Source organism: Clupea harengus, chromosome 6 (genome assembly GCF_900700415.2).
Source record: "Clupea harengus chromosome 6, Ch_v2.0.2, whole genome shotgun sequence".
Classification (NCBI taxonomy): domain Eukaryota; kingdom Metazoa; phylum Chordata; class Actinopteri; order Clupeiformes; family Clupeidae; genus Clupea; species Clupea harengus.
In genome coordinates this window covers 29,921,233-29,942,361 of record NC_045157.1, presented here as the reverse complement: position 1 = coordinate 29,942,361, position 21,129 = coordinate 29,921,233, and the positions used below count along the sequence as shown (strand labels likewise).

Genomic DNA, 21,129 nt, shown 5'->3' with positions numbered 1-21,129 from the left:
CTGAGCGCACTGAAAAAGCAAAGCGCTGATATGAGAAATAATCATTTCTGTATCAACATCAGCTCTGACTTCATCCACACTGTCATTCCCAAACCCAGCTGTCCTGCTGACATTGGCAAGGGGTCAGTTATTGGAAAAAACAAGCCTGTGTTTTTGTCAAATATTCCTCTTTTGAAAGCAGCCTGACAAGCTATTTAGGTTCAATCTGATTGCAGTCCTTGAAGACAAACCAGGCCTGCCTCTCTAGTCCTGGCATGTGAAAGAAAATGATCATTTAAGAAAGGAAAAAAGCAAATACCCGCTGGATTAATCATATTTTTGGTCTTACTATGGAAAACAATCCCTTGGTCAACAACACATGTGACAATCAAACACATTTGCTCTATTTGCCCTACAATGAATCATTATGAAAATATGGCTCTATTTGAGGGGATTTACTTCAGCCACACGGCGGTTGACTTGAATACACTGTTATTTCTAGGATGTTTACTTTCTATAAAAGTGTAAAGTTAGAAATGAAAACCTGCCATCCCATGTCCCCCATGTGCCACCAAGAGGCGCCTGCATTCCTACAGCACTGCCTTTCATCTTTGAGTTTGTGTGTGTGTATGCGTGTGTGTGTGTGTGTGTGTGTGTCTGTGTGTGTGTGCCTGTGTGTGTTTGAGAGAGAGAGAGAGAGAGAGAGAAACTGAGAGAGAGAGCGGGGGGTTAGGGAAGGAGAAAGAGCGGGGAAGAGAGAGAGAGAGAGAGAGAGAGAGAAACTGAGAGACATCAAATGATCACATATTTGTTGTGGGTCTATTCCTGTGGGTCATGTCTCTACTCCCTTCAAGAGATTGTGAAGAATGTTGCCCCATATTATTATTATATTATATATTATATTATTATCTACAGGCGGCCCATTCCCATAGTTTTCCCTCCAACTTATTGATACGCAGAAGAGCGATTTGTAGTCCTGACAAAGGCATCCTAAAGGCAATATTTCCCACTGTATGCATGACTGCAACATAAATGGTTTCCCAACATGCTGCAGGGCTGAGTGTTTGTCAGTCATATTGGAACCACCTGTTCCCGGAGCATGTTGTAAATAGTTCTGACTAATTCTATATATTGTGATGGCAATTTGGTGCACGCAGGCCTGATCTTATCAACATCACTGGCTCGGGGACTGACCGTTGTTCCATCCTCTGGCCCTGTTTTCTCTGCTTGCCTCTAAATGACGTTAACCATTTGTCCCAGAACCAAAATTGAACCTGAATGCTACATCCAGCCTGTTGCGAGGTTCTCCAACCCGTGACAAAAACAAAAAGGAGCATAAATAAACAGTGAGCGCAAGGTTTCAGTTAAGCGGAGGAGCCGGCTCCACGGTCCAGCCAGCGGAGTTGTTAGGCTACAGCAGCGTGTTGTTTGGGTTGGCAGAAATGACCGTAAAACAAGAGCGTTTTTTACAGGAACCATGTTTCATCTCATCAGTCCATTTCAGCCAGGAAAGCGTACGCAGGGTGAGTAATATGGGTGACGAGACTGGAACTGAAGCTGTGTATGATACGATGCTTACCATGAGTCATTACAAGTGTGGGCACACCCCTCGTCCTGACCACCACTGGCAAAACATGGCTTGCTGGTAAAAAGGGATGTGAGTAACTCTCTGTCTCTCTCTTTATCTCTCTTTCTTCCTCTTTCTCTCTCTCTCTCTCTCTCTCTCTCTCTCATTTACCCCTGGCTTCATGGACAGACACATGATCCTAATGCACACCAGAACTCTTTGTCTTGTTCGGCCGTGTGCCAGTCCCTTCACTTGCCATCTCGGCTCCAGCTCCGCTGCTTTGCTGCTCTGACTGAGGTCTAATCTGGACGGGAAGCCTGTGGGCTGGGCTGGAGGCGGTGGATGTGCATCACGGCGCTCCAGACAGCTGTGGGGCCTGGGAGCGCTGGCGTGGGCCCCGAGACCCGAGGCCTCCTCCAGTAAGCCCCGTTTCTGTGGTACACACTGAGGCTGCTGGGTTGGATTCTTACCTCATGCCGCAGGGTTCCGGGTTGCATACCCGCATCATCACCCGTGGCCGGCTGGCGCTGTCGCACAGAGCGGCATTCACCACCACGCCGCCACTCAGGCACCGCGCCACGAAGGTCTGGGTGCCTAGGGGCGACAGACGGTGACAGCGAGAGATAGAGAGATAGAGAGAGAGAGAGAGAGAGAGAGAGAGAGAGAGAGAGAGAGAGAGAGAGAGAGAGAGAGAGGCAGTTAGAGTGGGGATAATTCAGTTGGCTTCATAGGGTAGATACAACATAGAGATACAACACACATTAGTAACCGATCAGCAGTCAAGTGGGTTTAATCTACCCACCGCGGCTATCTGAGATGCATGAGGCAGACCGTGAGGAGTGTGAGGGGGGGGGAGGGGAGGGAGGGGGAGCACGAGGGCCGGGGTTTGAAGTGGTTCAGTGAGCCGTGCCCATGTTAAGAGAGAGGTGCCTGGTGTATGCCTGGAACAGCTATTCCTCTGTTGTCTTTCCAAAACATGCAGGAAATAGCTTCAACTCAACTGTCCTACATATGGCCTCAGCCTGTTTTTGCTGGACGAGGGTGTTGAGGTTGGGTGCGGTGTGGTGTGGTGCAGTGTGGTGAGTGTGGTGTGGTGCAGTGTGGTGTGGTGCAGTGTGGTGTGGTGCGGTGTGGTGTGGTGAGTGTTGTTCTTGATGCCTGAAGCTCTTCCGCTCACCTCCGCCGCAGGACTTGGAGCATGGGCTGAACTTGCGGTAGCCCCACTGGGGGCCGTGCTGCCCGTCTCGGCCCTGGGGGGGCGCCGGAGAGCCAGTGCAGGGTTCCAGCTCGCACAGCCTCTGCACCGGCGGCTTGTCCTCGTCGCACTCCTCGTCCGGCAGGTCCACCTCGGCCCGCGTGAAGGTCAGCAGCACGCGGCACTTCACCCAGCGCCTCTGAAAGCCTAGCCCACAGCTGGTGCTGCAGGACGACCACGGGCCCGGGATGAACCTGTGAGGGAACACGGCACAATCTCAACCAACAGGGGCCGTTTATCCTGTGGAGAAGCTACATTGTGTTTGGACTCAGTAGAGGAATTGTGATTGAATGGCTGAATTGCTGTATGGACGGGTGGATTTATGTATTATAGGATGGTTGGATGGCTAGATGACTTCTCTACTGGGTGGTTATGGGAGTATGACTACTCTTTAATCGAACTGTATAAATAAAGCTGTCATAAAGTGTGTTTAATAACTAAAACAAGTAAAGAAGAATGAAAGTATCCAGACTTTCAGACTGGACTATTGAGTTAAGAAGCGGTCTTGAACCTAATGATGTTTAATGCTACACCCCTCAGTGTAATTATCAGTAGATTACAGGGGCATTACCATGCATAATTATGCCCCGACTGCACCCAGCCCTAGGCAGGGGTGACCTAACCAGGAGAGCCAAGGCAACAGCCTCCTGCTGCTGGAGAGGTCTGTGAGGCCGGTGAAATCATCAGCAGCTCCCGCCGCCCTCGTAAACACAGTGTGATGAATAGCATACAAAGCTACTGAACCATCACATTCAATAGCAGAGCCTTGCATCACAATTGGAATCACCAGTGCTTTGTATGGAGGCCACTGACTGAAATGGATCTGGACTCGGAGAGCGAGTCAAATATGCTCGGCAGCAGCGGCAGCAGCGGCAGCAATCTCTCCAGCGCTTTTATGGTTGTGGGAGCCCAGGGGAAGGACTGTGGAGTGACACTGCACAGAGGAGGTGAGGAGGCAGGAACAGGAGCGGAGAGCAGTGTGTATCCCACAATGCCCTTGGGCCGGGCCTGTGAGTCATGTGACCAGGTCAGTAAGGGTTATGCCCCCCTCCCCCCCAGCCCCCCACTTCAGACCAGGCGTTCTCTTTTCAGAGAGCCTCAACTGCCCTCTGCATCCTCTGGCAGTAGCACTTTTGCTGAGTACAGAGTACAGAGTACAGAGCCTCACCTTGGAGTTCTAGGTCACCTCTTCCTCTATCCTCTCTCCAAATGCAAGCATGGTCATGCTGGTGGCCAATGATGCATGATTATCTTCACTTCATTGTGGTTCAATTTGTTTCCACTGGATATTTTTGCCAAAGGGGTCCTCGTGATTATGACACGTTTGCATTGCTTTTGGCTGGCTTTGTGTTTTCCCGAGCCTTGGTGGCCATTGGTGGATGTTATGATTGATAGACTTGTTCTCCAGTGCAAACATTCCACTTGTCCCGCACTGGGGCCAGTCAGGTGGCCTTGATGCGTCTCCCACCAAATCTATTCTTATTTTCAAAGCAAACATTTATTCATGACAAATAAACATTTTCGGAATTGGAGGAAGTGTCTTGATGAACTGCTGATCTGAGATGTATTTTTAGGTCGCCACTGTGACCTTAAAAACATCCAAAGGAAAAAAGAAGTATGCACCCGTTCCAACCGAGGTGAGAGACAACTGAACAGAGAGCTGTGGCTTTTGAGCTCGAGGCAAAGCCTGACTCCAGCCAAACGCAATTGGAGGAAAGAAAAGTCGGGGACTTATGAAAAATATCAGCGTTCCGATTGAACCCATCAGACTCTTGGCCCGCGCGGTGCTGAAGATGGCAAAAGAATCATTTACAGGAATAGATTTGTGGGGTGACTTTCTGCAAGGCTGAGAAAAAAGGGGAAGGAAGTCTGGCCATGTATGTTCCTCGCAGACAATTCAGACGACAAAAACACCGAGCATGAAAATCCAGCGAGGGCCAAATCGTGATTTTTATGTCTTTTCCGTTTTATTAAATTCAGGCAAAAAAAACAGAGAGCAAAAAAAAAACACAAGAGTGGTGTCAGTCCGCCGAGCCTGTGAAAGTATTTAAGCATGTCAAGCTACACAAGCCCGGCGTGGAAGTCAACATGCTCCTCACGGTCCTGCTGTCTAAACATTCGCTCAGCTTATGGGATTAAGTTTTATGAGACCTGTAATTCCCAAAAAGCCACAACATGTCATGTTTTGACTAATGTGGGCGTGTTATTAAGGGATATCATGATGTCAGAATCAAAATGTTGTACGTGATGTACAAACCAGACGCTTTTTTTTTTTTTTTAAAGGGGGGGTTGGGTGGGGGCTTGGGCGATGGAGACGGTTGAAAGAGAAACCTCAGGGATCACTTGTAAAGTGTGTGAGTGCTGCTCTGAGCTCTCAGGGGGTGGAGGGGAGGAGGAAGTGCTTGGGAACAGGTGTCAAAAAAACGGCAAGCCAGGAAGAGAACGAGAACTGTGGGGTGAGTTCTGTGTGTGTGTGTGTGTGTGTGTGTGTGTGTGTGTGTGTGTGTGTGTGTGTGTGTGTGTGTGTGTGTGTGTGTATGAGTGTGTGTGTGTGTGTGTGTGTGTGTGTGTGTGTGTATGAGTGTGTGTGTGTGTGTGTGTGTGTGTGTGTGTGTGTGTGTGTGCGTGTATGTGTGTGTGTCGGAGTGAAGTAAAGAGTCATAAAGAGTGCTATAATCTCAGTCTTATCACTAGAGGAAGTTGAGGAGGACGAGAAGTCGGACTGAATGGGAGTCTTAACAGAGGGGACTCTAAGACCCTTATCACTGCACTGATAAGACTGGCGTGAGGGGCCTCCCTCATATCCGACCCAAGACGTCCCTTATGACTCACGCTCTCAGAGACACACACACACACACACACACACACACACACACACACACACTCACTCACTCACGTCCAATAAAAAATTCCACGGCCTTTAGCGAGGGGGTTGTTCTTGGAGGGCGGCAATTACCGCACACCTCCCACAGTTCCTCTCAGAGTTAGCAACACGAGACACAGAGCCGAACACTGGAGGGCTGTCCGATAGAGAGAGGCTGTGAAGTGTAATTTAAGAGCACTTATCAGGAAAACGGTAGATCTCGGCTTCCTCCCCTCCATCAGGGGAGATGGTGTGGGGGTGTTCAGGGGGGGGGGTCAAGGCCCGCCAGCTCCTCTGCACACCCCAAAGCCCCCTTTAACAGATCTAACCCGCATACTTCTTCTTTATGAGCCTCAGAGATAGATGCCTTTGGTAGACCGCAGGGGCTGAGCCATGGCTCTGTTCTGGGGAGCCTTCTGGCAGGGCCGGGGCCTCTGCGGCTGACACGACGGGGGGAGCTCCGGCGGGCTGTTTGCGCTCCCTCGCCTGCTATTAATGCACGTATGGTTTCAGAGATCAGAAAGATAAGTCTAATAATAGCACAATGTGGGATTTCAGAGCGGACGGGCGCACGTAGCTAAAGAAAGGGGCCGGGGTAATAAAAGGAAACCGGAGCTGGTGCCATTTCACTGTTGCGCTCCAAGACAGCAAAAGGCCACTTTGCTTTCTCTGGAGTGGGAGAAGGGATGCAAAATGAATGAATGATCCCTGCGGTTAGTCTGGGGCTGGTGTATGGAGGGGAGGAAGCAGAGGTGAAAAGGAGGAGAATGAAAAGAACGAAAAAAAAGAAATGTCACATGAGGAAACGCTGTCCGTGTGAAGTCCTGTGAAGTCCTGTGAAGTGGAGTCCATCTGAAATTGGCTGGCAGATGGACATGAAGAGAGAGCGCCCAACGAGCATTCAAAACCCAACGCGGGGGGGGGGGATATGTGGTACTCCAGTCCGGCCTTAGAAGTGTTGTGGTCCTGAACCAAGATGTTTGAAACACCTTGGTGCTATTTCAAAAATGAATAACACAAGGCATCCCAGCGAGGAACAAGCAGTGAGCGGAAAGGTCCCTGAAAGATGCGGTTTTAACTGATGCTCGGGGTTCTGGGGCTTTGTGATCCACTCCATTGGGTTTGAAGCCGCCGTGGAAACCAGAGCACTTCAACTCGAAAACAAACGCTTTCAGGAATGAAGGTGCAACCAGAAACCCACTCATTCGGCATTCACAGTGTGCAAACCCAGGAGGTCTCATGAGGTTTCCTGAAAAGAAAGAGTGTTGAAAGAGAAAGAGACAGAGAAAGGAGGGAGAGAAAGAGAGAGGCAGAAAGGGGAACAAAAAGCGAAGGATTGAGTGAATAAGTACGTGAGACAGAGGAGAGGGAGCGAGACACAGCGTACAAGTCAAAGAGAAAGGGAACGAGAATGCCAGGGAGAGATAACGACAGAAGGTCGTCGTCACGTGCGAGCGTGAGATGGAGGAAGATGACTAGAGACAGGCGGAGAGAGAGAGAGAGAGAGAGAGAGAGAGAGAGAGAGAGATTGGAACTCACGTGGGTTCTTCTGAGGCGGCCTTTGGCTCCTCCAGCTCATGCGCTTGCTTTAGCCAGGGCAGCTTGGCTTCCACTGGAAGGCTCTCTGCAACAGCAGGACACAACCACAGCTTCAGCGAACAACCAGCTCAGTTGAACAAACTTCTGCTCTCTCAGAGAAAAAGAACCCCCCCGACAGAGGCCTTAACGTTGTTTTTTTTCCCCCCTCACTACATACATCTTATCTTTCACAATCAATTTCATTTCTGCTTCAGGCATCTAGGGTTACTTTTACTTGCTATTTGACAGTGTTTGACAAGGCGTACATGGGTATTACACCTGAAATGGATCGTCGCGGCAACTCGACACATTCCAGCTGCACAGCAGCAAACATTTCATTTCAATGTCAACTTTTTGGAATGCCACCTCCCTCCCTCCCAGCGCCGCCAGGCCCCTGGTTGTTGGGTGACATCCGCTGCCTTCAGACAGGGGCCCGGCAGACAAGATAAAGTCCCCCTCCCTTCCCTCTCCCACATCCTCCCTCTCGCCCTTTCCTGGCCGACGCCTCAGCCTGGCCGATTAGCGGCGACATGAAGGGGGCCGGTAGCAGTGTGTGTGTGTGTGTGTGTGTGTCAGCGCTGTGCTCTTATCTCCCAGACTGAGCGGCCTGTTTCAGGGGGGAGGGGGGATGCTGTCTCCCCACAGTCCATCTTTCAGTGAGGATGGACAGCCAGTTACGAGACAGTTACTGCGCCGCTGACACTCAACTCTCAACAGTCAACCCCCCAACACACACCCACACCCACACACACACACACACCCACACACCCACACACACACCCACACCCACACCCACACCCACACCCACACCCCACCGACCCCCCCGTCCAAACAAAGCTAATAAATCTGCCGATAAATCTGTGCGTGTCCAAACCCCCCGTCAAATATTTATGCAAGTAACCGTTTATTGAACTCCAGCGCTATTATCACAGCTTCTTATGGCTGGGAGGAGGCAGTAAAGCCCGAGCAGGGGGACACATGCGGCGGCCTCAGGGGTTTGGCTCCAGCCTCGCGGGTTTGACTGATGGCAGAGCTCCGCTCCCCTCCCCTCCCCTCCGCTGCGCTGTGCTGCACACACACACACATTTTCAAAGTGGCCAGAAACACTGGATTAGATGGCCAACAATCGAGGGCCTCGCTTTCGCATTCTCACAGGTATACTGTGACGGTGTCCATCCCCACTTTAATTTGCATTACTTCAAAAAAAAGCTTTCAGGAAACTTTCAAGAGTATGGAGACAAATGCTCATCCAAAGAAACTATTTTTCTTTGAATTTCTTTTTCTTTTTCTTTTGTAGCGATTACCATTCAGGACAGGAAGTGAGTGCTGAATATGACATGACTCAGACAGACTTGGCGATGGGCTCGTTCGGGGGTGCTTGAAGCATCACCTCTGAGGCAGAGAGGAGAGGGGAGAATGCTGTGTGAGTAAGTGTGTGTGTGAGAGAGTGTATGTGTGTGTGGTGTGTGTGTGTGAGAGTGAACAAGTGGTGTGTGACACTGTCCTGTCATACAGATGAATTTCTTCCCTGCCCAAAGCCAAAGCCCGTCAGGGTGACTCAGAGAAGTGGAACAATCCTGCACCCTGTTAGAAGAGCGGAAAGGCCAGGCAAGGGCAGACACACACACACACACACACACACACACACACACACACACACACACACACACACACACACACACACACATACACACACACACACTCTCTCACACACACACACACACACACACACACACACACACATCCAGACAGCACTTTTAATCAATGCCAGATGCCTGTGATAGATCTGTTTGAGGGATCTCCTCGTGTCCAACTGACCAGCAAAGGGAATGCTTTATGTGACGGTGACAGAGTGAGAGGAGGATGTGAGATCTCCTCCCTCCCTTCAGGAAATATACTCCTCTCCAAAGACATGTTCCCATAGTTGAACAGCAAGGGCAAGGTGCTAATAATATCATGGCCATGGATGGGATTGCCAGGGAGCATATTAACAGATACAAATGTGTTTCCTGCCCGTGCTTTGGATATATAAGTGTTTGTTGAATAAATAAATGTAAATTTGGACAGCACATCTGGTAAACACAGCACTTTCCCACATGAAGCTTCCTGTGCCCTGATGTGACACGGTGTAAAGCCCACTCCCACTCTGCCCGTGATCACCATGCAAACACACCACACACACACACACACACACACACACACACACACACACACACACACACACACATAACCATGCAAACACACACACACACACACACACACACACACACACACACACACACACACATACACTCTCTCACACACACACACACACACACTCTCAAACAAACACACACACACACACACACACACACACACACACACACACACACACACACACACACACACACACACGCCTGTAGTCGAGCACATCTTCCCTGACACATATTTCTGTCTCCACCATCAGACGTTGCATGGTGTGACAGATATATTCTGGGTAATGGCTTGGCTGTCAACATTCATAAAAGATGTCTGCTAAAAGAGCACTGTGAGTAAAAACAGTCAAGCTATTTTCTTAGGCAACCCCGAGTCCGAATAATGAGTGCATTCTTCCCAGTGACCCGTGTGCGGAGCAGAGAGCAGGGGAAGGGGGCGATGGGCTCCGTACCTCGGGGCTTGTGGCAGGCGATGGGCACCAGGCAGTCCTCTTTGACGTGGGGTTTGAGCCGTGCGTTACAGCCGCCGGTGTGCTGCCCTCGGTGATCGATGCACAGCACCACTCTGTAACGCAGCCCACGGCCACAGGTCACTGTGCACTGGAAGATCAACACACCGTTACAGGCTGGGCCCTCCGCCACCTCCCACACAAACACACAACGCAGCGCCTCGCCTCGCTAACAGGCTCAACGCACCACGGATCCAAAGGCAGCAATCACGTGGAGGAGGTTTTACTTTACGGCTTTGACATTTCTCCAATACTAATTTGTTGAATCAAAACGAAACGAAATGAGGTCTCTTAGGACTCCTTGGAGCTAGATACCTTGACAATTCTTCAAAATATACAGGCAAACTGACAAGATGATTTGTAATAAGGTGTTGAATAGTGAATACTCAACAGTGTCTTGGACACGCTGGAACACATGCATATCGAAACAATAAAAGCTTCACATATTGTTATTAGGAGAAACTACTGATGCAAAAGTTCAGTCTATCTACAGTTCAGTTCATCTGAGCCAAGCTTTCTTCCAAAGAACCCATAAAAATGGTTGATCAGCATACTAATAAAATAAAGGTTCAAAATGGTTGATCAGCATACTAATAAAATAAAGCTGACCATGCAGCATGTTGTCTCAGCACTAAACAAAAGGGAAATCAAAGCTTGAATGTAACCTCCACTGAACATGCCCTTGATAGTGGTATCCTACTTAGCGGGGCTATGATTAGGAGACAGTGAGACAGTGAGACCAGGTGTCTTTAGTGCTGGGACAGGGCTGTGGCTTACCTGGGACCACTCCATGGCCTTCCACTGGGGGCAGCCGAAGGCGTTGCAGGTCTGCTTGGTGACGGGCCGGGGCGAGTGTGTGCACTTCCACTCCTCCACCTGGGTGAACTGGCCGTGCACGTCCTCCTCCACACACACCACGCTCCGCTCCTGGGTGCCCCCGCCGCACGACACCGAGCACATGGTCCACGGGTTCTGCTCCCAGCTACACACACACACACACACACACACACATAGACACACACACACGCACACACACACACACACACACGCACGCACACGCACACAGACACACACACACAGACACACACACGCACACGCACACGCACACACACACACACACACACACACACACACACACACACACATGTAAAGTGACTACTTTTACTGTAAGGTTAAGTAGATCATATGACTTATGGTTGATGAATGAACAGCAATTAAATAAAATAACTTCATATTTTTCTCTCACTCACTAACACACTGCAAATATGCACTTCCGTGTCCAATTCAGTCAACCTACGTAAGTCAACATAAGAGATTTTCCAAGCTAACATTAGCACTTTCGTATATATACAATGCATTATGTCAACATCAAGCCGCACTCTAGCTCATGAGAAAGGCACACTACCATAAACATTACGGCACACCAAGGCATGGCAGTAACCTTAGCACTGTATGGAAACCACTGGGCAAGGTTACTCGTCAAAAATATTGTATAGAAGAGGTATGAGGTTGCGCTGAGGTATTGAGGGAAGCAAAAAATTACAAGTGTTATTGCATTTAAAGCTCGTATAAATTGCATGTGATGGACATCTACATACATTTCTTTTATACAGAGTGAAGGGAGCAAAATCTTAACATATGTGGCCCAAAGCATGCATAATGGCCATTTGGCAACGGGGGAACGCATGTACTGGCAGCCTGCTCCACAACATCGGGACAATCAGCCTTGCCAGAGGCTGACATCACAGTCTGAGCAACCCAGCCAGGTGAAAAAAAATGTGTGTGTGGCCTCAGATTAGCAATGCACACCGTTTCCACGCCGCAATTAAGGCTATCTGGAATTACCGGACGGACAAAGGAAATAATAAACCTGATGAATTGATTTACTTTTAAAATGGTCCAACATTCATTTAAGACCAAGATTATCAGCTAATCGATTCCATTCTCCATAATTCTAATCGTGTTTCACTGGCGGGTTCACTCAAACGCTGCCCCAGGGGCTTGCTACTGCTCTGCGGTTAGGTCAAACGTAAGGTTGAGCCCTTAAACATCTAGAATCGAGATAATCTTCTTATCGCATAGATTAGCTATGGAACAAATTCGAATATCAACCCAAGGAGACTGTTGTTGGCAAACTGGTGCTTTCAAGGAGATCAGTGTCAGCTTGACGGGGTTAACTTCACTCAGAATAAATCTATGAGACATTTTGCTTGCTTAACAAACCACAAACTGCCATTTATCGCACCAGAGGCTGAGTGGTTTTTTGTAAATGTTATGTGGCGAGGGTGAATGGGAGACTTACCGCGGTAAGGGCTGGAAATGGTCGTAGGGCATCACCTCCTTGAAGCCATCACTATGAAGGAAAAATGCTCCATCAACTACTGCACCCAAAGGAGGCGGGTTTTTTTTCACAACATAGCAAGAGCTGAATCACATCCTGTCTATAAATGACAGTGTGCACTCAAACGGTTCCTCCTGGCCTCTCCGTATGGGCCGTGCAGCACTGGAGGCTGTGTGCTGTAATTGTGAGCTGGTGAGGGAGTGAGTGAGTGAGTGTGGGCTGTTGTGGAGGTCACCTCTCTGGGCAGGGCTCCATGTTGCACTCCTTCAGCTTGGGCTTGGGCTTGGTGTTCTCGGGGTAACTCTCGCAGTGGTGCTCAGGCAGGACGGCACCGGAGCGGATGTCCGTGCACTCGGCCGAGTTGAGCTGGTAGCCTGGAATTCACAACACGGCATTCGAGAATGAGTAGAACAAACAAAAGAACAGATGTTCCACAGTGACACTGAATGATCTGAATCCCCCTCACATATTCATAAATGCATTACTAAACTAAACTAAAGGTAAGTGCTTCTTTTAAAGACTACACACCTCCCCCGCAGGTGACTGAGCAGGGGAAGAAGTCCGTCTCCCTCCACTGGTAGCGTATGGGCTGGTAGAACACGAACTGCAGCACGGTGTCCCTCGGAGCCGCATACCTCACCTGCAGGAAGGAAGGGCAGGCTGTTTAGAGCGCCATCAATCTCTCTCAGCCCTGGATATTTCCCTGTCCTTGTGTACACAGCGTTCAATCACAAACACAGTTGTTTGGACAGAGCCCCATGCCAACCCAAACCGTTCTAATCCTTCGCGACAACAATCAGGCTCTATGTAATCAAACACTGGACACAGTCATTTCTAATGTGGTTTCATCCGAATTAATAATTTCAACATCAATAATGGCATTACCCCGAAGATGAGAAACACGGCCGTTCCCATAAGCCAGTGATGTTCTCAAAGCCAAAAGCGTTTGAAGTGGAGGACATGTGGAGCATTTTCTTGGCTAAAACGGACCGGTCCAAATCCTAAATGCCATGACATCACTTGTTCCACACGAGAGACGGCATCTTGCGTCTGCCGTCAGATATCCAGCAGTCCTAACCTGCTCATAATGATGCTCGCTGAGGCCATGGTGGCGTGCGTGGGGCTCTAATTTGCTGCAGAAGTGCGTCATCTTAAATTAGCGCAATACTGCGATGACACCGACGGCTTGCCAGGGATATTTATTCTATGCACTTGTGTGGCCATAACTGCTTTGAAATTGCTTTGGAGTTCATGTGCACTCTGTGAGAGTATAAAGTTACATGAAAGCCTGTGTAGCAAAAGGAACATATCACAAACATATTTACAGCACAGAAAATTGATGCACTGAACACCAGCAAGAGCAAAGTTATTGAGAGGCTATAAAACACACTGCGCTGTGCCATATCTTACAAAAGGAGCTCTTGGCTCAATAACAGATGGGTCCAAAACTAAACAGGCTTGTCAGGGTCTGGAAATGAATGCCGCAAATATTGTTTAAAACACTGCCATACATTTTCCATTCCATGGCATGCCTTTCATTCGTTCGCTTTCGTCCTCCCCCCCCCTCACCACCTCCCCTCCCCTCCCCTGCCCTGCCATTCCTCCTTCTTTGCAGTTGATATATATCCGTCCACCTGTTGAGGCCGGCGGCTAACGCTCACTTTGATGGTGAAGTCGGCTGCCAGGGGCCCGGGGCTGCGCAGCGTCTGCCTGTCTGGGGCGCGCTGGAACTCCACGCTGGTGTTCCCCAGGACGTGCCACCCCGGCGAGCTGAGGACGTGCTCCTCGCGCCTCCCCTGGGCCGTCTGGGCCTCCAGAACTGAAACACACCGAGAGGAGGTGAGGGGAGGAGGGAAGGAGGGGAGGAGGTGAGGGGAGGAGGGAAGGAGGGGAGGAGGTGAGGGGAGGAGGGGGGGGGGGAAGGAGGGAAGGAGGGGGGGACGGCTTTCAGCCTGGTGACCAGGTCACTTGTGAACACGAGAGCCAAATACCTTTCTTTTGTAGTTAAATGCTATATCAACATCAGCTGACAACATTCATTAGAAAAGAGCCAAATGGAATACCTCCACATGAAGAAATACTTGTAGCTTGTTTCTTTTAACATTCATATCTTACCGTTTACATTCTTCATGCTGAAAGCTTAAGTATATTCCGTTAAACAATCCATGCACAAAGGTCTACGTAAACATTTTCTTTCAGATCTGCGTTTTAGGTTTAGTGAGATCATAAATTAGTAAAAGGGCTGTTTTGAAAACATCTTTTTTAACAGCATGAACCCAAGATGTCATTGTGTATCCAAGTCTCTTTCTGCTTGTTAACTGCTGAGCTAAAATTAATAACATTCTCTTTGAGAGATTCATTAACATTCAAAAAAAGATCTGGAATCTTCCCAGTATTAATCACTGGAGGATCAACAAGCAAGTGTTACGAATTAGCACAACCAAACTTGCAAATAAAAAACGATTAGCTGAAGTTGATGTTGCATAAATCTTGCATGTAGCAGCCTTTCAATAGGAGCAGAGTTGCTGGACTAGAAAATAAATATGCAACTAATTGAATACTCCAAAACTAATCCCCTTCAGCTGTATGGTAACACACAGATTCTTCATGTAAATTGTACAGTTTATGTAGCTTTCCGTCGTGACTAAGAGAACATTTTTGCTAATGAAAACTATCAAACCATTCCCAGAAAACACAGTTTCCATTAAAATGATGGAGTTGCTAACATTTCAACAAATGCATGATATGTTTTCAAAATGCTCAGGAGTGTGCAATAATTTAGGAACTACGTTACAATTCGGAATTTCACAACTTGAACCAATTAACAAATCTTTCATCCTGTCATGACCTGCAAAAAAGCCATTCATAATTCAAATGGCTTTGAAATAACTCCATTAAGGCTGGTCTAAGGGGAAATATGATTATATATTTTCTTATTAGCTTCTGAAAATATTTAGCTTTTGCAGAGTTCATGAACTTATGTCCACGGTACTGGAAAAAGGAAAAAGACATGTTTTCTTTCTTTTTCCCGTTTGAAACTTTCATACAATACTCTTCCTCTCCAGTATATACTGGAGTCTCTCGATGGTTGATAAATGATCTGGTATAGCAATTTGAAGGTCACTCAAAATCCAATTTTTTTGAAGGCGTCTGACAAGACAAACATCCCGCGGAACGCCTGGAGCTCTTTAAAGTGACGGCTGCCACCAGCGCTGTGGAGAGGCGGTCCCCTGTGTGCACGATGCTGAAGGGTTCAGCCTGCGGAGCGCGTGGGTCTCGGGGAGAGGGGGGGGCTGGAGCCCATGCCTTGTCTCTCCTGTCTGGGGCAGAGCACCCTCCACACAGCCTAACCCCACCTCCCCCCATCTCCACCCTCCACACAGCCTAACCCCACCACCCCCCATCTCCATCTCCACCCTCCACACAGCCTAACCCCACCACCCCCATCTCCACCCTCCACACAGCCTAACCCCACCACCCCCCATCTCCATCTCTGCCCCCAGCCTTGTGGTTTCAGTGCTGGCCTTCAAACCAGCCCCTCTAAGCTTCAACACATCCACTGAACCCTTACTGCCCCAGACCGGCTCCCTGGATATCACAGCACACACAGAACATACAGCACATCAATCTGACATGCTGGAGCCGTGGTAAAGAGCCAGAAGAGAAGCTCCTCTCCGACAGGCCCCTGGTTACTACCACAGTCAGGTTCATGCTCTAACTTACTAACGTACTCTAGCTAACTGCTCTAGCAAAGACAGTGCAAACAATGACAAACACTCGTCGGGTAGGATTAGGGTTAAGAAGTCGCAGTACCATACAAGGTTAGCTAAATACACTCCAGAATGAGAATGAATATTAAGTGCACGGACGTGGGAGAGGGTGAGACGATTCCAGCAGCCGCACAGAGCTCTGGGCTCAGACTGCACAGCGAAGACTTCCTCTATAAATCAGGATGGCAGCCTACCTGCCAAGGCAAGGCAAGGCAAGGCAAGGCAAGCCCCCACCGCATGTACGAGCGAGGAAAGAACAGAGGGGGAAGCAGAGGGAACGTGACGGAGGAAAGAATGAAGGAGAGACGAGACAAAGAGACACTGAAGGACTGAACGTGGAACAGAAAAAGGTGATGGTGATGGTGATGGTGATGATGGTGGGAGTGCGAGGGAGGGAGGGAGGGAGAGAGAGAGAGAGAGAGAGAGAGAGAGGAAGAGAGCCTGTGCAGTTGAGCACTATTTATGTCCGGGCTTTCACCTCATTTAATGATGGCTTTGTTTGTCTTGCAAGTGATCCTTTTCCTGAGAAAGAGATCTGTACCTGAGGATTTACGGCTGCTCTAACGCAGAGGAAAAGCCATTCAGCTCTAATAGGAACCCAATGTTAAACGACATTGTCAGGACCACTTAAAAACTCTGGCCTCTCCAAAAATACATCTTACCCAGATACGAGGCGAAGGGGGGGTGTGTGTGTGTGTGTGTGTGTGTGTGTGTGTGTGTGTGTGTGTGTGGAGGGGGGGGGGGGGGTGAACACAGGAGGATCTATCTCTCACACGGATTTCACATGATTTAATAAAGAGGAAACTATTCTCCGAGTGAGCCGTGGTGGAAAGCGGTGATGTGCTTTCAGCATGGTGAACTTTTCACCCCGGGGAGGGTTTCTCCGTCCACGGGCCCAGTGCAGGTTGATGTTTTCAGGGTTAACTGAGCGTCTGACTGCTCACGGTCTCCGGTGGATAGCTGATATTTTCGAGGCAAGGCAGGGGGGGGGGGGGGGGGGGGAGCAGGGTTCTACTCACTGATGACATCAGGTCCCTTGGCTGTAATCCTCAGGTTGCGGCTTCCTAGAGGAATTTCAATCATGGTCTTGACAGCTGTGAATTGAAGCACAAACAAGACAGAGTCCTGAGGTGAACATACACACACTCCCTTACTCGCCGCCAACTACAACCTCTGTCACGGACGGACAGACGGGGGGGGGTGGGGAAAGGCACCCTTCCAACGTTTAAAAGCATTTCCCTATGCACACACATGCACATACCTGCATAACATGCTAGCAGTGGCTGTTAAGAGGACTCAGTCTCAGGTCTTTCTGCCACATCCATCTAGGAGGAGCATTTGGGTAAATGAATGAGTGGCGGGAGGCAGTGGAGGAAGCAAACACAGATAAAGAGAACAGGCCCTACAGTTTACACTCCAAAGGGGCATTTAGGGTCAAACTACAGACTAGGCGCCTGTGTGTGAGGCAGTGTGTGTGTGTGTGAGGCAGTGTGTGTGACATATCACATTCCTGAAAGGCCAGCAGTGCATTACAGGGCTTGGCTTGAGCAGTAAGGATCCTGAAGTGGGGCTTGAGGAGCGACAGGCAGGCGATAAAACCTGATCTGAAAAGTATAAGCAGCTCGTAACGCTCCTGCTAATGGTGTTTCTTGTGTGGCCACCCAGCAGCACTGCCACACCCACCAGCAGCCCCCCCACCCCACACACACACACACACACACACACACACACACACACACACACACACACACACACACACACTAACACACACACGCACACGCACACGCACACACACACACACACACACACACACAACCCTAATGTAAAGCCAACCTGACAGATTCATGGACTACCGAAGGTCAGGGAATGGTCATAGTCTAGTGTACCATAGCAGCACAGATACAGGCATTCTCTCACTCTCTCTTTCTCTCTCTCTCTCTCTCTCACACACACACACACACACGCTCTCTCTCTCTCACACACACACACACACACAAGCTCTCTCTCTCTTGCACAGGCACACACACACACACACGCCCACGCTCTCTCGCTCACACACACACACACACGCCCACTCTCTCTCGCTCACACACACACACATACACATGCCCACTCTCTCTCTCCCTCTCTCTCTCTTTTCTCTCTCTCACACTCTCTCTCTATCTCTGTCTCTCACACACACACACACACACACACACACAGAGAGAGAAAGAGAGAGGCATGTTGAAATTAAAAATTGCTTCTGGAGTACTTGTCTCACACTCCAGCGACTCTGGGAACTGGGTGCCAAGTGAAAGGAGCGCGCTGTCTGCTGTCTGCTGTGTGCAGCGCAGCCTTCGGCACGGGGAGCAGCCAGCTAATCGTGATTTCCCCGCTCTTGCCTGAGACGCATGCGAGGCACTGGCAGCGGCGTGCCAGGAATGCTGGAGCAGAACGCAGAACTGCGTCTCCACTCGGCCTCTCTTGACCCAAACGCATCTCACTCACCATCCAGCCCCCCCCCCCACCCACCCCACCCCCTCTCCTGAGAGGACGAGGCTGAGGCTCCGGATGGTTCTTGCCAGCGCTTAACCTGTTTTAAACCCGGCTGATCCATCCAGTTGGCAGAAGGATGAGGCTCTTATGTTATTCCTCTGTTGTGTCCCCTCACCCAAAATACATCCATTAGCATTCTGGGGCTCATCATTCTTCCTTTTTCAGGGATACGAGGTGAGAAGCAAGTAGGGGTTGTTTTTAATGAAGCATTTTGGAGGCATTTTGGAAAGTTGGACATTTTCCACCCCAGGAGAAAACAGTCCTGGATTTTGTTCCGGAGTCGAAAAGAGCAGAGCAGAGCTAGGTCCAAAGTGGACGCAGGATTAGGCATGGCTATTTTCAGTCGGGTTTTAAAGACAGCCTCTCTGGAAATTTATGAAGCAAAAATGATTTGGAGAAGATGCACGTCAGGGCTGCAACTCATCAGGCCATCCGTCAGCATGTGTGCGACCCGTCCTGGTTCATCTCTTCCTAATTCGGAGTGTAACTGATTTAGCACCTGAGACCAGACAGCAAAGATTGTATAGGGCATCTGCACACAATAAGGTCATATTCTGGATAATCATCCCAGATGTATTTAAACAGCAGTGTAAAGTATCTAACGTCACATCTTTTTTGTTAAGTCAAAACAACTGCATTCAATGGGCCTCTGGTGACGCTATTGAAGCACACATGCAAAATGGATCAATGAAATTATAGAATATGAATCACACTGCAATGAAACTCACAAAAACATGTTGCTGGCCCAGGATTATGAGACACATTTACATTTGAGCACTGGACCATTGGAGCTTATGTAATGTACTGCTGGTTGTTTTACAGGAAGAAACTATCCAAACAGACAGATTCAGTGGACTGACCCATCTGAAATAGAGAGGCCCTCCGCAACATGCCCCGAGGAACACTGAAGCCAGTCGCTGATCAGTTGACGTTTACGATGCAAAGGCGCTGCCGCCATTATTTTCAAGCTGGTTCAGTTCCTGGAAAAAGAAGAGGCTATGTCCAAACTATAGTGATGTCCAAATACATTCCTATTCTATACCAGGTTGGATTTGTGAAACCGGCTGACTTGAGTTACAGCAAGAATTTAAACAAAGATGGCATTGGAAGAGGGAAACAAAAAAAGAAAGGATGTTTCAGAGTTTAACAATTCTGTTTAGGTTGGCAGGCTAAACCTGCTTCCTCCGTCCTATTTTGGATGTGCCTTGTGTTTGTAAACAAGGCTTCGCCATGGACGTTATTCTCGGTTTAAACATATGCACTGCAGAGGATGGTGTGGGCAGAGAAATACTTGGGGGAAAAAAGCTGAAATCTGCATACATGTCCTGCTTTGATCTTTTCCAGAATTTTATGGAAAAATGAGAGTAACACAGCTCTGCAAAAAGTCTAATGCTCATTATTTATCATTATGTTTTATGAACATGAAAAATGCGATCACATATTCAACTAGAAACATGCCTATTTATGCACAATCCCACTCTACCTGCAGTTTATAACTGAATGTGTTCAGCCCTTTATCATAGCAGGTTCTCTGACAACCTTATCCGTTAATCCAACTCCAAGATGGAACCCATTAGTCATGGCTGTCTTCAGCTTTCTTATTAGACAGTACCTGCTGAAGTCAGGGCATTTTGCGTGAGACAGAGCTTTATATGCCAGGGACTGAACAGCCCAGGACCTGCAGCCTCACCTCTAATAGAACAGGAGTGCGCGATATGCCTGCGCTTGCATATCTGGACAACTGGAGCTGATCCACTTTCAGATTTGTCACCGAGCACGGATACGTCAGGGCTCCAGATTTGGCTGGTGGAGCTCCATCCGTGTGGTTCACGAAGAATAGTTTTAATACAAGGCGAGAGGTTTATAGAAAGGTTGAGTGTTAACGTTATTTTCCGATGTCTGAGGGGCCTACAGTACTTTTCCCTCTGGATATGGGCAGAGTCTTTCAACAATTAAGTAAAGCTGGAAGGTGGCCAGTGTCTATGGTGCCCCCAAAAATAATTACTTTTGGAAACATATTCGGCAAAATCTTGGGATTTATGAGCGCAATGAAAGAAGTGAGACTCCAGTTTTGAGCTCGTCAGCTGTCACCGACAAAATAGCCACGCAGGCATATTGGCCGTTTCTTTCTAAACAGAGACGAGAAATGCCACATAATTAGTTTTTACACTGATCATAATTGGGCAGATACGAGAGGAAATTAGCTGTGAGTTCACTTCAGGGCTTACTTTTCCATGCAGACGGAGCAAACCCTGGAGGCAGTCGTGATTAATGGATACTAGGGCACAAAACCTAAAGACACCGGAGGAAAACAAAAGTCAACTATAAACCCCCGGTTCTGTGCTGCACGTCCTCCTCTCTCCTTCCCTCTCTTTCTTTCCGTATTTCTTTCTTTCTCTCTTTCTTGCAGCCGGTATGCAGGGCTGTTCCACTCCTGACAGGAATGGGCTGTAAGTGCCAGCAGCTCATTAGGAGGTTTACTGCATATTAATAACAAGAGGGGCAAGAAAAAGCAAGCAGGAATCCGGACTATCATC

The 21,129-nt window shown here is 48.8% G+C and overlaps 1 protein-coding gene across 2 annotated transcripts in view; it reads right to left on the bottom strand.

Annotated features, from left to right (window-relative positions):
* adamtsl3 (ADAMTS-like 3) overlaps positions 1 to 21,129 on the bottom strand; it is a 112,434-nt gene that overhangs the window by 24,045 nt on the left and 67,260 nt on the right. For both annotated transcript variants that reach the window (XM_031569711.2, XM_031569712.2), the window contains exons 8-17: positions 17,077 to 17,151; positions 13,949 to 14,106; positions 12,816 to 12,927; positions 12,523 to 12,661; positions 12,249 to 12,299; positions 10,724 to 10,928; positions 9,890 to 10,037; positions 7,204 to 7,288; positions 2,724 to 2,995; positions 2,017 to 2,140 (exon numbers count right to left, since the gene is read on the bottom strand). In XM_031569711.2, coding sequence (XP_031425571.1) covers positions 2,017 to 2,140; positions 2,724 to 2,995; positions 7,204 to 7,288; positions 9,890 to 10,037; positions 10,724 to 10,928; positions 12,249 to 12,299; positions 12,523 to 12,661; positions 12,816 to 12,927; positions 13,949 to 14,106; positions 17,077 to 17,151 — 1,369 coding nt within the window. The remainder of the gene's footprint in view (positions 1 to 2,016; positions 2,141 to 2,723; positions 2,996 to 7,203; positions 7,289 to 9,889; positions 10,038 to 10,723; positions 10,929 to 12,248; positions 12,300 to 12,522; positions 12,662 to 12,815; positions 12,928 to 13,948; positions 14,107 to 17,076; positions 17,152 to 21,129) is intronic.